The sequence below is a fragment of the Pieris napi genome, chromosome 23 (assembly GCF_905475465.1).
Source record: "Pieris napi chromosome 23, ilPieNapi1.2, whole genome shotgun sequence".
In the NCBI taxonomy this organism is placed as follows: Eukaryota; Metazoa; Arthropoda; class Insecta; order Lepidoptera; family Pieridae; genus Pieris; species Pieris napi.
Window position 1 is genome coordinate 7,240,002 of NC_062256.1, and position 14,222 is coordinate 7,254,223.

Here is a 14,222-nt window from a genome sequence, read left to right on the forward strand (position 1 = left end):
GTTAACCAAACAATAAAATTAGCTTTAACATATAATACAAGTTTATAAAACATTTAGTTTAATTTGGGTTCACTTTCACAAAGGAATCAATGAGCATAGAGCAATGTTTGAGATCAGTACTAGACACATAATTAAAAATTAAAACAGTCTCAATTTTATCAGTCGAAATTTTTCCCCGCTAATACTGTATAAAAAACTCTCTGACTGCGTTGACCAAGTTCCGACGGTCTAAACTTTGTTGTCGCTGTTGGAACTTACAGATTTGACTCAACAGTTGCAAATCTAGTAATTATGAACGGTTCTTTATTAATATAGGGAAGGGCGGCAGATAATGGGAAAAGTATGTTTTTTAAAGGAAACGAGAATAGAAAGATGGTTTTGATTGTACAAGAAATAAAACAGTACCTTAAAAGATATACAGGTTGGCCAAAAAGTCGTGGATCAAACGCAAATAGGGGATAGATGAGATCATCAGCTGCAAAAAATTGTTCTATGCGAGGTCTCTAAGCTCAACCCCCGCAGAGTTGTAATTTATTTTGCGATTTTATAAGAAAATTGACTTTTTATAATAATTTTTATTAAAATTCGGAAAAATCTACATCCTGTATCTTTTTTATAATATCCACTAGATTGGTACTGACGAGTCCTTGCGTTAGATATGCTATTTATGGTTGTTTATTGGGTGTATTGAAGATAATATTAAGTTATACGAAATAATTTTTTTGCAAGTACATAATAACTTTTTGTTTACTTCGGATCCCACTGTAAAAAAAAATTCTCTACCGAAAAGTGACCCTGCATTACAAGTTTTGGCGCATTTTAATAGGGATTCTGAAAAGGCCACACATGGCCATGGGTCGCTCTAATATCTTTGACCGACCTGTATATATAAGTGGCGTTACAACCTTTTTAAGTCTGGACCTCAGATTTCTGTACTCATAATCATTTGTCAATCTAATAGGCAAGTAGGTGATCAGCCGCCTGTGAACACACGCCTACTTTTTGGGTCAAAGGCAAGCCAGTTTCCTCACGATGTTTTCCTTCAACCGTTCGAGCGAATGTTAACACATAGAAAGAAAATCCATTGGTTCACAGCCGGGGGTCGAACCTACGATCTCAGGGATGAGAGTCTCATGCTGCCACCAGGCCAATACTGCTCAAGCTAACTAACAACTAAAAAGATATACCAAACAATAAATTTTCAGAAATTAATAGGTAAAAAAGGTTTTGACTATTGCAGGGGGCAGCTGCCCCTACCTGCATCCCCCACGGAGACACCCATGAATAGATACACAGATCTTATTAGAAGACAGTTCAACTCACTTATCCACCATCAGAATGACTTCCCTGGCATAGATTTAAATATCTAGCAGTATTCCTTCAGCACGTCTGAAATGTAAAACTTCTGAAAAAAACTCCCGTTTCTTGATTGCTATTAGAATGTCAACATATAAGTATTTAGTGTGATTCTGATTTAGATAGAATCAAATTTAACCTGTCAGCCATGCCTTGTCTCTCTTTTTCATCTGCTTTAGACAGAGCCAGCATTATATCTTCTTTCTTAGAAACCAAATTTTTTGTATACTCCAAATGGTCGCTGTCAGGCACAGCGTCTAACTTTGTTTTCTACAACAAAATTTATGGAATAAATGTGATTTATCTATTTACTTTAAAAGTAATAAATAAAATATAATTATAGATACATAAAACTTAACTATCGTAATTAGCTACTACTTATATATTAATTGTGACTCAATTAACCTTTGAATTAGCTTTTACATTTTTGTTTATACATATAAATATTATTTTTTCTTTAGATTTTACTTTATTTTATTTTAGTTATAGTTACATGTTATTTTGAGTTTTTTTGTTAATTAACTAAGCACTGCTTGTATTTAACCCTCTGTAGGTGTTTTTTTTTATTGCTCCATATAAGGGTTGCCTGGAAGAAATCGCTTGTTAGCGATAAGGCCGCCCGTTGCCTAATAACTTATATAACCTGCTTTTTTATATGTATGTTTTTTGTAAAAGGTAACGAAGTGTAAAAAAATAAAACCTCAAATTTGTTCGTAATAAAATTTGTTCTATCATAATTAGTTTCTCTATCTTAGAGGTAACCAACTGCTGACAGTGGAGTGTGAGAGCGACCGGTTCCTCGCAAACGCGTCCTTTTAGAGAGGTTCTCGAGGAAGTTTCCATGGGTATTACCCTCTCTCCATAGCAGAAATTCTGGTGTATGAACCTAAATATCCCTGACTCTTTCGGGGGGCAAGCGGAACCTCACTTCGAATTAAAAAAAAATGAATAACGCTACTAAACCGTAACGTTGTATCAGATAATTTTTTGGTTATTTCAAAACGATTTACTAATATAAAGATACTTAATATATACAAAATGAAACATCAATAAAAAAATATTAATTACATTAAACTAGGTAATACTAATTCGGCTGTGTTGCGATGGTGTGTCTGTGTGTGTATTTAAATTAGTTATTGCTATAAATAATCGAAAAATAACTTACCTTTTTTTTAATACATTTCTTACTAACAGGGCCGGTTTGCGGTTTCTTTTTCATTTTAACTACCTTTATAATATCGGCTCGTTTCTTGAGACCTTGTTTTGTCAATACCTGAAATGTAATATTATTTAAAGACATAAAATAAAATAAAATAAAAAAATATCTATTCTAAACCAGGTTCCATAGAGTACAAATTCGAATAAAATCCAAATAAACAAATGAACAATATTATTGTCACGAATTATTTTTATCAATTGTTTCTAGCGTAGCTAGGTTTAACAAACCTGTGGGGTGTTGCGACCTTCAGCAAACACTAAAAGAAGTTTCATATAAATATATCCACCTGTAATACTTCTATACAGAAGGTTGCTATTAGCCGATAAAAATATCATCAAGAAAACAAATACAGAAACCCTCAACGGGTTTAGTTTAATATTTAATTATCTGTGTCTGTGCACACACACAACGCAAACCTACAATAAGCTACCCAAAAAACGCACTTAATTCGTGCAACGCTTTTTCTCCTTCCGAGGCCCTATTAAAACCACATGAAAAACAAAATTATCACTAACATTTCAAAACTCACATTAAATTCTCTAAAAATCTCAACAATATCTTGTCAGGTCCTATGCTGATACAGAAAATATCCTTATTGTGCAAAAATTGTTTAATTATAAATTTGTGTTCTGTCGAAATCATAAAGTTCAGTTAACATGTCAAAGGAAAAGAGAGGGAAGAGAGAAGGAAGAGACTGGCTGCCCACAACACTTTATTTTACCTAGATATCCTGTTATTGTGTAAAATAAATGTTTTTCTTTCTTTTTCTTTCTTTACAACTGTCATGTAAAACTTCACTTGTCAAACTGTAATATAATATATGTACTAACTACTTTTCTTTAATTAACTTGAACATAAATAACAAACAAAATATGGAGCATTAACCATTTTTTTTCATCAATTTTTTTAACTTTTTTCATATATTGTGTGTTTACGTCCGAAGCAAAAAGAGAGATGTTATATATGTATTTTTGTTTGTTTGTTAGTCTATCTATGAGTACGTCGGCACCGTACCTAAACGGGTGACACGATTTTTGTTAAAGTACCAGCTGTGATTTGAAGTGTGAACCTTTTTTATCAAAATCTACTCATTAGACTTAAAAAAAAACAGCTACCACCTTTTTAGATCTGGGCCTTATATTTCTGTATAACATGAGCATTAGTCAATCTTAGGCAAGTAGGTGATCAGCCTCCTGTGCCTGACGCACGCCGTCGACTTTTTGTGTGTAAGGCAAGCCTCACGGTTTCCTCACGATGTTTTCCTTCATTCGGGCGAATGTTAAAGGCGCACATAGAAAGTCCATTCGCACAGCTGGAGATTGAACCTACGACCTCAGTGATGAGAGTCGCATGCTAGGCCAACACTACTCAATTGGAATTAAACGTAACGTATTATTATTTAAATGCATCACATAAGCCGCAGAGACTCAATGTGATTTCTTAAACTATACTTTTTAAAAGATGACTTACCAAATCTGCATCCAAATCTCCTTTCTCTAATTTTTTTGTGGTATCGTCGATGTCTTCTACAATTTCCCATTCAATTTTCAGTTGTTTAGGAACGTACACTTTTCTTGATAGTACACTAAAATATTAAAAATTGATGTTACTATAATACTATTGTACTAATAATTTAAGACTAAAGAGTATAAAGTGATTGTGTAGTGTAGAAGTGAAGACAAATAAGCCTATATAGTTAGGCGAAAGCTATAGAATGTTCATCATCGGATGTCGAGGCAGAATACGACATTCTACCTAAGCGTATTTTAAGGCAGTTTTTGCGACTATGTGGAACCAGCTGCCCACCGATTTCCGAACGATTCGACTCCTAAGTCGAATTGGTTCTTAAAAGTTACCAATTCTTAAAAGCCCGGCAACGCACTTGCGAGCCCTCTGGTTATGTGAGTGTCTATGGGCGGTGGTATCATTTAACATCGAGCCTCCTGCCCGCATGCATATTACATAAAAATAAATATACTAAAGTAACTTTAAAAGTGCAAAACGCTGAATAGTTTATCTTAAATATACCACCCGAATTTCTATGAATACTTACAGATTTATTTTACGATAACCTTCTTCTTTAGGATAAAAGTCTGTGTATTTAAATCCAGGAAATTCAAAACTTATATGACCATCACCATTAATCTTTGCGGGTATACAACCGAGGGACGGAATATTTTTCGATTTAATGCACACATCTTTAACTTCATCAACAGTTTCTTCATCTGATATGATGTACACTTCTTCTTCATCACGAAGAGTGCACACGGATACCGTTGCCAAGAAATTCTCTATATCTTTATCCAGATTGTTATATAAACTGCCCAGTTCAATACTTGGGCCAGGCATTTTTTCCAATACACGTTTATTAATCTCTTCCGGTTTTAAAATACTCATTCCTCCTTCAAACTTCTTAGTGGTGGTGCTCTGCCCAGTTTTAATTTGGGGAGCAATTTCAGCAACGGGCTTTGTATTTTGAGGTTGAGAACGTATCGAAACTGCTCCTGGTGCTCCTACTCCAAACTGTTGGATTGGATGTGAGTTTGATAGACACGCTTTTGGTATAATTGCTAATCCAGGATTATTTGAAGAATGTACAAACTTTGGATAGACACAGTAAAATCCATCTGATTTCCGAATTTTTATAGGTTTCATGGGTTTGGTGACGCGTGGGGCTTTAATTTGGGTTTTTGGATTAGTTATATCTTTTATTTCATCTTCATGGGATGTGGTTGGAATTGTGTTATCCGGGGTAGATGGCTTGGTATCATTTTCAGTATCGTTTGATACTTTACTTTGTAGTGGAATCATAGGTCGAGATTGAATTTGTGGTGGAATAAATGATAACGGATCTTCTATCAATTTATTGATATAATTTTTATTTATGGTTATACACAAACCTCTTGTTTGTTTTGCGTTACCTTCTGTTTCGGATTTCTTAACGACTTCAATACCTAGAGGTTCATCAAGTTCGTAAGGTCCAACAACTACGTTGCGATTATCATTAGGTATGGCATAGATTCCAAAATGTATCAAATCCTCGACATTTGAGTTTCGTTTCTGACAATATAATTTGACGGTTTTTTTAGATGTTTGTGACACGTTTATTGCTTGCACTACATGATCATACTGCACAAAGAAGCCTTTTTTGAAAAAATGTAGTTCATTAAAATCGTTTTCCACACTCATCAAATACCATTTGGTCATACAGTCTACGTTTTCATTTATTTTAGATTCGTTTAATTTGGAATCGTCGTTCTCTAAAAATTGAACTTCTTCCACATCGGTAACTATATTGTCGTCGTATCGTGCTAATATTGGCGAGTCGTTCTTTTCAACGTCTATGCAAATATTATTAGAATTACTTTCTTCTGTCTCGTCATCGGAAAATCCATAACATATACTCAATGGTCCCTTACCAAGATCTAATGGCTCTTGTTCATCACACTTTAAAGAACAAACAATGTCTTCGTCTTCCATGTCTTCACTTATTTTTTTCTTTACAACGCCATATAACTCCCAGCAATACGGCAAACCACGCAATATCCAAAACGTGTCTTCTTTGACCATTACATTTTTTCGAAGATTTTGAACCTCGTTAGGATAATTTTGGACGTCATCCAGGCTTAAATCTTTTATGTTAATATAAGATTGAAGCTTAGGGTGCTTTTGGTTTATCGCTACAAATATTTTGTGTGGTTTATCTGGCGTAACCAAAAAAAAGTTTTTTGTCTCACGATATCTAGAGAGTATAAACTCCCAAGTATAAAATCCAATTCTCATAAAACGTGGAGGCCTTAGAAATTTTTCTATTTTTCCTTGAGTTTTACACTTTTTGCAGTGTTTGTAACATGCAATAATCCAGGCCACCATTTTTGGGTTATAAGGAAGTTGATCGAAAAATTCTTTAGAAAGTTTGGGAAAACACTCAGTTTCATTAAGAATGTTTTCGTCGGCCGTTGTAAGTTGAACTTGTGTTTGGGTTGGTTTCGGGTTCTCACTTTCCATGTCGATGTTCATTAAACTTGTCATTTTTTTCAGAAGTCTGCGATCATTTTTTTCCATTTCAATAATTTTTTTATGTGTTTCCAAGTAATATTCATTACTATACTTTCTGCCGCTATACGGGATTGCCCTAGCACATCGAAAACTTTCACATTCAACAATTTCTTTTGGTTTTGCAACTTCATTTACAGTAGACACGATGTTTTTTGTTGCAGAAATATCAGTTTTACTCTCGTTTATGCGGAGGCTTGATCTAGTTTTTGGCGGATCATTTGTGGGCTTTTCAATCAACTCGGTATCGGTTGGTTGACCAACGTCTGTAACCTGATTAGACGTTTCACTTTGTTCAGGTGTCGTTGATTTTAGTTCAGTGAATTTTCCTTTACAAAAACATTTATACAAATTGTGAACCATACACCAAGGTTCACAATTATCACAGGTTAATTTAGGTATAAGCACAAATAATTCTTTTTTTAATTCCGTCTCAGATTTAAGACACATATTACTATAAAATTCTGCATATCTTTTAGAAGATTTCCAATTTCTACGCTGTGGCTTTAACATAATCCTTTTTTCACCGGATAGGATGACAGTTTGTCGAAATTTTTGTTCTTCTTTTGCCAGTCTTGAATTCAGTTTTTTATTTAAGTCTTCAAGACCAGAAAACGACTGCGAACCATGAGTAGATGGCGCATACCATCGTTTAGAATTCATGCACTTGCATACAAACATACAATCGACGCGGCTACAATGTGTTTTTAAGTTATACGAACATTCTAAAGAATTACAAATACAACCTAATGAGCAGCAATCTTTTGTGCATTTAGTCTTTTCTGTCTCTGCAGTCGATAATTTAATAACTGTAACGTCCAGACGATCTAGCTCACAAAATTTTCTTTTAATTTTATCTTTTGTTATTAAATCTGCTTTTCCACCCAAATCAGATAAAACACATTCTTCCTTAGTATACAGTTTATCTTCCTCAAGTTTTATTTCTACATAATCTAATATTTTATTTATTACAATATCTATATCAGCCTCTGGTGACAAGGATTTCTCATCCTCAAGCGATATTGTATCGCTTTTTTTGTAACTAGTCCCATTACGCATTAAGATACGATTTTGGTTACATTTGTATTCTAAATCAAATGATACAATCGCACCTTTTTCAGACTGTTGTGCACCACCCTTTTTATTCACGCCGAGTGTAGACAGTGAAAACTCTGCCCATTTTTCTGTTATTTCTCCATCAGTATTTCGCATAAAATTCTCACTTAGAAAATTAATCATAGTTGGGCTTAGTTGTGTTCCATACAATGATTTGACATCTAAACCTGGTTTAGGTAACCTAACTATGGTAGAATCGCCATATTGAAACTTTTGATATGAGGAATCTAGAAACTTTTTCTTTGAAAGTGGACCGGGTTTAAATTTGACGTGTAAGGAATTGTGGAGAATTTTCTTTCTGTAAGAGATGCTAGGTGATTTCACGAAGGACTCATTCAAATTTTTGATGCTATCTTTGCCAATATCGAAACTGCAGATAAATTTGTTTTTACCGCCTCTACTGCCGTTTATTTGGATAGATTTGTGATTCCAAAGAACATATTGCGCTGAATGTGAATGGCCTTCTGCGTTTAAATTAGTTAACATTTGCCAAACATCTTTACATATAGGAGAGCTGCTACGAAGAATAGTTTTGGCAAATTTTTTCGTAGCTTCTTCTCTAGATGAACCAATCCTTATTTTACGTAATAAAATACTTTTGTGTCTCTCCATTTCTGAACTCAGCATAGCGAAAACTGCCTTTTCCATTACTTCTCTGATATTTCGAACGGTTTTTACTTTTAATTTACTTTTTTTCTTTGGCACGTAGAATTTATCAGTTTTGGGGATAAAGTTACATGAGATTGGCGTATCAGAATCATCTTTGGGTAACGGTTTTGCTGGTTTCACATTTAAGAGTTCATATAAATTATTATTTAATGTCTTGTTTTGTCTTATAATACCTGAACTAAACACTTTTGATACCTCCTCCATTATGCTGAAACAGAAAATAAAACTTTGTTATACTAATGTTTATCTGTCTATAGCCTCAGATTTAAGAATATAGTGTCTACTTTCTAATTACATTATGCCCACTATACACATACATTACATATTTAGATTTCTTCAGAATAATAGGACTGCCTATCTTACTTGTGTTGTTTTGCATTTTAAATATACATTTTACTCATAAGATAAATAGATCTTAAAAGTAAAAAGAATATTTTACTTTATTTATTAATTGGGTTTATTTTTACACTGTTAAGGCAACCATAAAAATTTTAAAAAAAACGTTACCATATTTGATTTATTTATTAAGAAACAACAAAAAAATATAAATATAGTGAAATATAATATAAATTTTAGTGTGCCTGTGCGTATATAATGTGTGTTAACTTCATTTTTATATTATACATCATTCCTGTAATTGTCTTTTGTTTTATTCAAAACGATACACTTAAATGCTGAATAGGTCACGTGTTACGGTTGAATCTTTCGACTTTACATACAATTTCTGTGGCTTACGTGTTTGTTTAAAATGCGTCTTTTTCATTCGTACACGTTTTGTTTGGTTTTCAATACGCCGACAGTTTTTTCTTTGAAGTTTTGACGTGATAACGTCTTTAAAATCGTTTTAGTCGGGTGACATGTTCAGAAACTTGTGTCACACCAAAACCTCACGAGCGCGATCGCAGGTATAACGAGAGAGAGACGGACCGATCTCCCGTCTCTCTCACTCTAGCGGCATACAAACGAATGGAGATTTTCTCGTGCGGTTAAGTTTTCGTTGAATGTTTAACAGTGAAACAAAATGTGAAGTGCAAGTGAAGTGTTACAACAATTGCAACAAAAAAAATTGTTATCTTCATTAATTCCTTACTTCCCAAAAACTTATATCACCAATAAGACGTTATCACGTAAACATCTCGATCGTAAACCTACTTTACAAACAACCAATATTTTTAATTTAAAAATATATACCTACGTAATGCAACCCTTTGTGCTGTTGATCTTTGAAATGACAAGCGCTCATATCTTTACGTAATTTTTTTATTGTCAAATAATTCGCGTGGTATTTTTTTATTTGTACCGTTACCAACCGAAGAAAGTCATATACACCTTTTTAGTAATTGCAAGTTGTAGGAATAATTAAATACGTACCAACTCTGGAGAATTACTAGACTAATCTAAGTTGACTTTGTTTTGAATGGTTTAAATGAGTGTAATTGTAATTTAATATAATATGTGCAGGATTTCAAATACATATTAAAGCAAATGTTTTTTCGTGGATACAGTTGGCACTAGTCAAGGCTCTAGACTAAGCAACAACCAACAGTTTGAAAAACGAAACATTTATTTTTTTATTATCTGTAATCTTTTCATGTTAGTAAAATAAATTTTTATTCAGTCAATTATTTTCCATTACTAGTCTACTTTCAGTTCCATGATTAGATTGACAAATGATCATGAAACAGATTCAGAAATCTAAGGCCCAGACCTAAAAAGGTTATAACGTCACTGATTTCTTTTTATCTATTTATTACTATGTATTTAAAAACTACAATTATTATTTTTGTACTGGATCAAGTAAATGTAATAAACCATTACATTGATTTACCTTCATTCATCAACGTAAATTACCACGTTGTCACAACATGTCTGCGTTGTCGGTGTTTAGCATATTTTACAATCACGCTAATGTCACAAAATGGCCGACAAAACAAAACAATTTTTTAACGCAGATTATCGTATTGTTGGTTAGAAAAAATACATTGTATTGATAATTTTATTTTATAATTACTTTTTACATGTCGGTAATCTAGTACAGATAAACAAACTACTAAAGTATGGAGAGTCCTTCTTTCGCTCTTCGGGAATACCAAATGTCAAAAGAAAATATACAATTTACGACTTTTATTAGTAAATGGAAAAACAATTACAAATATTAAATGATCATTATGGATAATGAAATAAATAATAAAATTGAATATTTATGAATACTATTAAACAATTACTTTAATTTACTAACTTACAGCTATAGGTTTGGTGGTTTTTATTCGTTAGCTGCACAGACTAACACTTAACAGTGTTAATGGTAAACTGTCAAAAATCAAAACAATTTCAAAATGGTGGAAATCAGAACGTATCTTTTACCTTATCAGAACAACATTTAACATCTTAATTAAATATAAACCCAGCCCAGCTACAGAAAATGTAAACGCAATATTTTTAATATATTACTTCTAACTAAATATTGTAAAAACATAACTGCCTGTCAATTGTCACAATTGTATTTGTCGGCGCAGCGCATGTTATTAAAACGTTAACTAAATAATAATCTAAATATATTCCAAAAACAAAACTTACATTAATAGTTAAATTCGGCCCATTAAATGCTACTTTGATAGAAGAAATTCAAAAATATTCTAGAAAAATCACGTGACCCATTCTTAAATGGCCGACGTGCGACATGTTCAATTTCCAATTGTTAAGCTTGAAATCTCCTTGAATCTCTTGTAATGAAATACAAAATCATATTTACACTCAATATTCACTTGAATTGTTATACGGATATCTTTAAACTCCTTGTATTTTTAGGATTAATATTAAACACAAAACACTTTGTTATGAGTTTGTTTTGAACGTCATCATCCACAGATAATTCTGTGTTCAATGACATATTTTGTTAACAGATAATTTATTTCTTTGGACGCGTATAACGTATTGTTTTTATGAAATAAACTTGAAACTTTGCAACTCGTAAATAATGAAATCATTATATATTTTGAATAAATAATATAAGAATGTACTTAAGTAGTCCAGAAAGTAATACGTTCTGTAGTCCACACTACACACCTTATAATTCAATAATTGAAATGAAAAACTATGTATTTCGTGATTATATAGTTATCTACTCTTTGATTCATAATCATATGGCAAGATTGGGTTTTAGTTTAAACATGGTTTTCAAAACATTGTGAATTCAAAATTGTAACCAGTAGCTTCAGCTTCAGAGTTCAGATGCTTTTCAGATTCTAATTTCTAAGCCAATAATCACAGAATTATCTTTAAATAGTTCATGTAGTTTCTGAATGTGTGTGAATAAATCAATAAAATATTTACTTTACTAACACTAATTACTACTACCCCAAGTATAGGTACGTTATTTTAACCACATAACCAACAACCTTGAGTGGAAGTAAGGCTGATTTTTTTATTACTTTTTTTTAGTGTGTAAAGTACAATTTAAGTAAGAAAAAAGATCGAATTCTGAAGTTGGTTATATAAAATAACAATTTCAAAGCAGCATTCAAATTTGGTCATTTTATTTCGTTGTTGCCTAATAAACCCCCGTTAATAGAGGAGTGTTATAAGTTTGATATGCCTATTCGACTATCTGCAGTATCGTCTCATCCTTATAGAATGCACTGATTATTTTGCGAATGAAATTGTATCCTACCAATTTTTTTCGTTTTAAATTGGCATGTGTCACTTAACTAGAAAGTCATTGCATTTAAAAATTGAGAGTCAATAATGCTTTGACTTGGAGGTAACAAGTTAAAAAACCAATATTTGGACAGTCATTAGTTGTACTATGTTATATACTAAAATAGATGCAGAAATGTGTTGTCAGGAAAACTCTTTAAACTGTTTTAAAAATTCAATTTATTTAATTACAGAATCTTAAAGTACAATCATTTGTTTGTCAGTAATGTAGTATCTTAAAAAGATAATTATAACATAATTCTATTATTTCACTGGTGCCAGCTCCGTTCACCTATCTTCTGATTTTTGACTCATTAGAGCGTCTAGTGTGGATGAGTTAAGGAAGTTCAAATCAAATAAAAATTCTACTTAATCAACAAAAACAGATGTGTCTATATAATGAAGCTTTACTTATTTAAACAAATCACCTATTTGTTCTTTAAAAGACATGTGATATAGACACAGATGTTTCCACGTTAGAGTACACAGTTACACATATCTTATGGATATTTAGTAAATTGAAAAATTTCTAATCATTTAATTACAAAATAAATTAATAGTGTAGATATTTTTATAAAAATATATATATAAATATAGGTAATTTAAAAAGGATATTGTTTGTCTCTTGGCTCTTCTAGTGAGCGATCCCGGAATGGTGACTTTTCCTATAAAAATGTTTTAGGATCATTAGAACAAATTTTTTACAGATGTGGAACAAATATTTTTGGCTGAAAGGAACATATTAATTTGGTTTTAGAGAAAAAAAAATCTATATTAGTGATTTAAGTTATAAATTACCCTTTTATGGTACTTTTCATAATGGTGATCCTCTTGAGAACCATTTTGATGACTGGCCATCTTCAATATCGCTGGAACAAATTGAAAGTGAAAGTATAAATAATGTACTTTTATTTACCTAACTTTGGGCTAGAACTGAAAATTTTTGAGTTGAAACTTCTGCAGTTGATAGAGAATAGAGGGTCAAAGTCCATTATTTAAAAAAAATTATATTTGAGCTTCTTTGTGTTTTTCCAAACATCAAATGTTTGTGAGATAATATATAACTAAATTATTTCATATAAAGCTAAGCTACTCAACTATTTCACATATACATTATATATCAATTACTGACCTGAGACTGATTATTATTTCACACTTCTAAACTATAAGGGTTTAAAAAGATTGTAAAGGCAACAACATACAAAAAAAAATCCACGATGTTGCCCTTAGATTTCTTTATCTGTTTCGTGATCATTAGCTATTTCTATAACTTTTTAATTTAAACAAACAATCGACTTTTTGGGTTAAACAAACAGTACATTGTTGCACAGCTGGGGTTCGAACATACTATCAGCAATGTGTTACACGCTCAAGTCACTAGGCTAGACATAAAAATACACATTTATAATGGAATTACCTTTTTGTTCGTCTCTTCGTCGCTTTTGTTCCAATATAGGAGACTCATCAATTCTTTCCTGCTAAAAAAAATTATTTTGAATACTGGCTACCCCATATTATGTGTAATTGAAAATTAAAAAGTATAAATTCATAAATTAAATTTATAAACAAATGTACATTGCACATCTGATCATACAAATCTATAAGCTAAATAATTCGAAAAAGAACTTGTTTGCCAGTATATATTTTATACATTAAGTACCTATATTACTCTCATCTAATCTCAGAAACTGTTACGAAAATAGTTACAGATTTTTAAATAAATTGTATATAATATTAAAATAAAATAGTTGTTACATATGAAGCACCTTATGTTTTCATTCTTAGAGGCGAACGGGCAGGTGGCTCATCTGATCTTAAGTGGTACCGCCGCCGACACTCACATTGTCAGAATGCTGGCAAGTGCGTTACTGGCCTCTTAAGAATTGGTACGCTCTTTTTTTAAGGACCGTAAGTCGAATTGGTTCGGAAATACTTCAGTGGGTAGCTGTTTCCACATAGTGGTAGTGCACGGCAAAAACTGCCAGAAATGCTCAGTTGCGGAACGACGGACATCGAGGTGATACTTTGTATTAAGCTTTGACGTCTGATGATGAAACTCAGCTACCGCTATTAGTCCGAACAACTCCTTTGAAGACATGGTAAATGCAGA

The 14,222-nt window shown here is 32.3% G+C and overlaps 2 protein-coding genes across 7 annotated transcripts in view; both read right to left on the bottom strand.

The window, feature by feature from the left end:
• Positions 1–1,041: 1,041 nt before the first annotated feature.
• Positions 1,042–11,300, bottom strand: LOC125061474. Of its 5 annotated transcripts, none has more exons than XM_047666945.1 (6): positions 10,994–11,300; positions 4,629–8,624; positions 4,046–4,160; positions 2,522–2,629; positions 1,496–1,626; positions 1,042–1,389 (listed from the first exon to the last, which is right to left on the bottom strand). In XM_047666945.1, the coding sequence occupies exons 2-6, from the start codon at positions 8,618–8,620 to the stop codon at positions 1,359–1,361; spliced, it is 4,377 nt and encodes a 1,458-aa protein (XP_047522901.1). In that variant the 5' UTR covers positions 8,621–8,624; positions 10,994–11,300; the 3' UTR covers positions 1,042–1,358. The 5 variants fall into 5 exon arrangements, with proteins under 5 accessions (XP_047522901.1, XP_047522896.1, XP_047522898.1 ...); XM_047666940.1 differs by having other exon boundaries at positions 1,042–1,432; XM_047666942.1 differs by lacking the exon at positions 10,994–11,300 and adding an exon at positions 10,660–10,704 and having other exon boundaries at positions 1,042–1,432.
• A 974-nt stretch (positions 11,301–12,274) lies between these two features.
• LOC125061220 (THO complex subunit 2) overlaps positions 12,275–14,222 on the bottom strand; it is a 28,428-nt gene continuing 26,480 nt past the window's right edge. Inside the window, exons 27-30 of one of the 2 annotated variants that reach the window (XM_047666524.1) lie at positions 13,530–13,587; positions 12,911–12,981; positions 12,728–12,777; positions 12,275–12,438 (exon numbers count right to left, since the gene is read on the bottom strand). In XM_047666524.1, the coding sequence (XP_047522480.1) occupies positions 12,405–12,438; positions 12,728–12,777; positions 12,911–12,981; positions 13,530–13,587 (213 nt within the window). In that variant the 3' untranslated portion in view covers positions 12,275–12,404. Of the gene's footprint in view, positions 12,439–12,727; positions 12,778–12,910; positions 12,982–13,529; positions 13,591–14,222 lie in introns of both variants that reach the window. The other variant, XM_047666523.1, reaches the window with a different exon arrangement.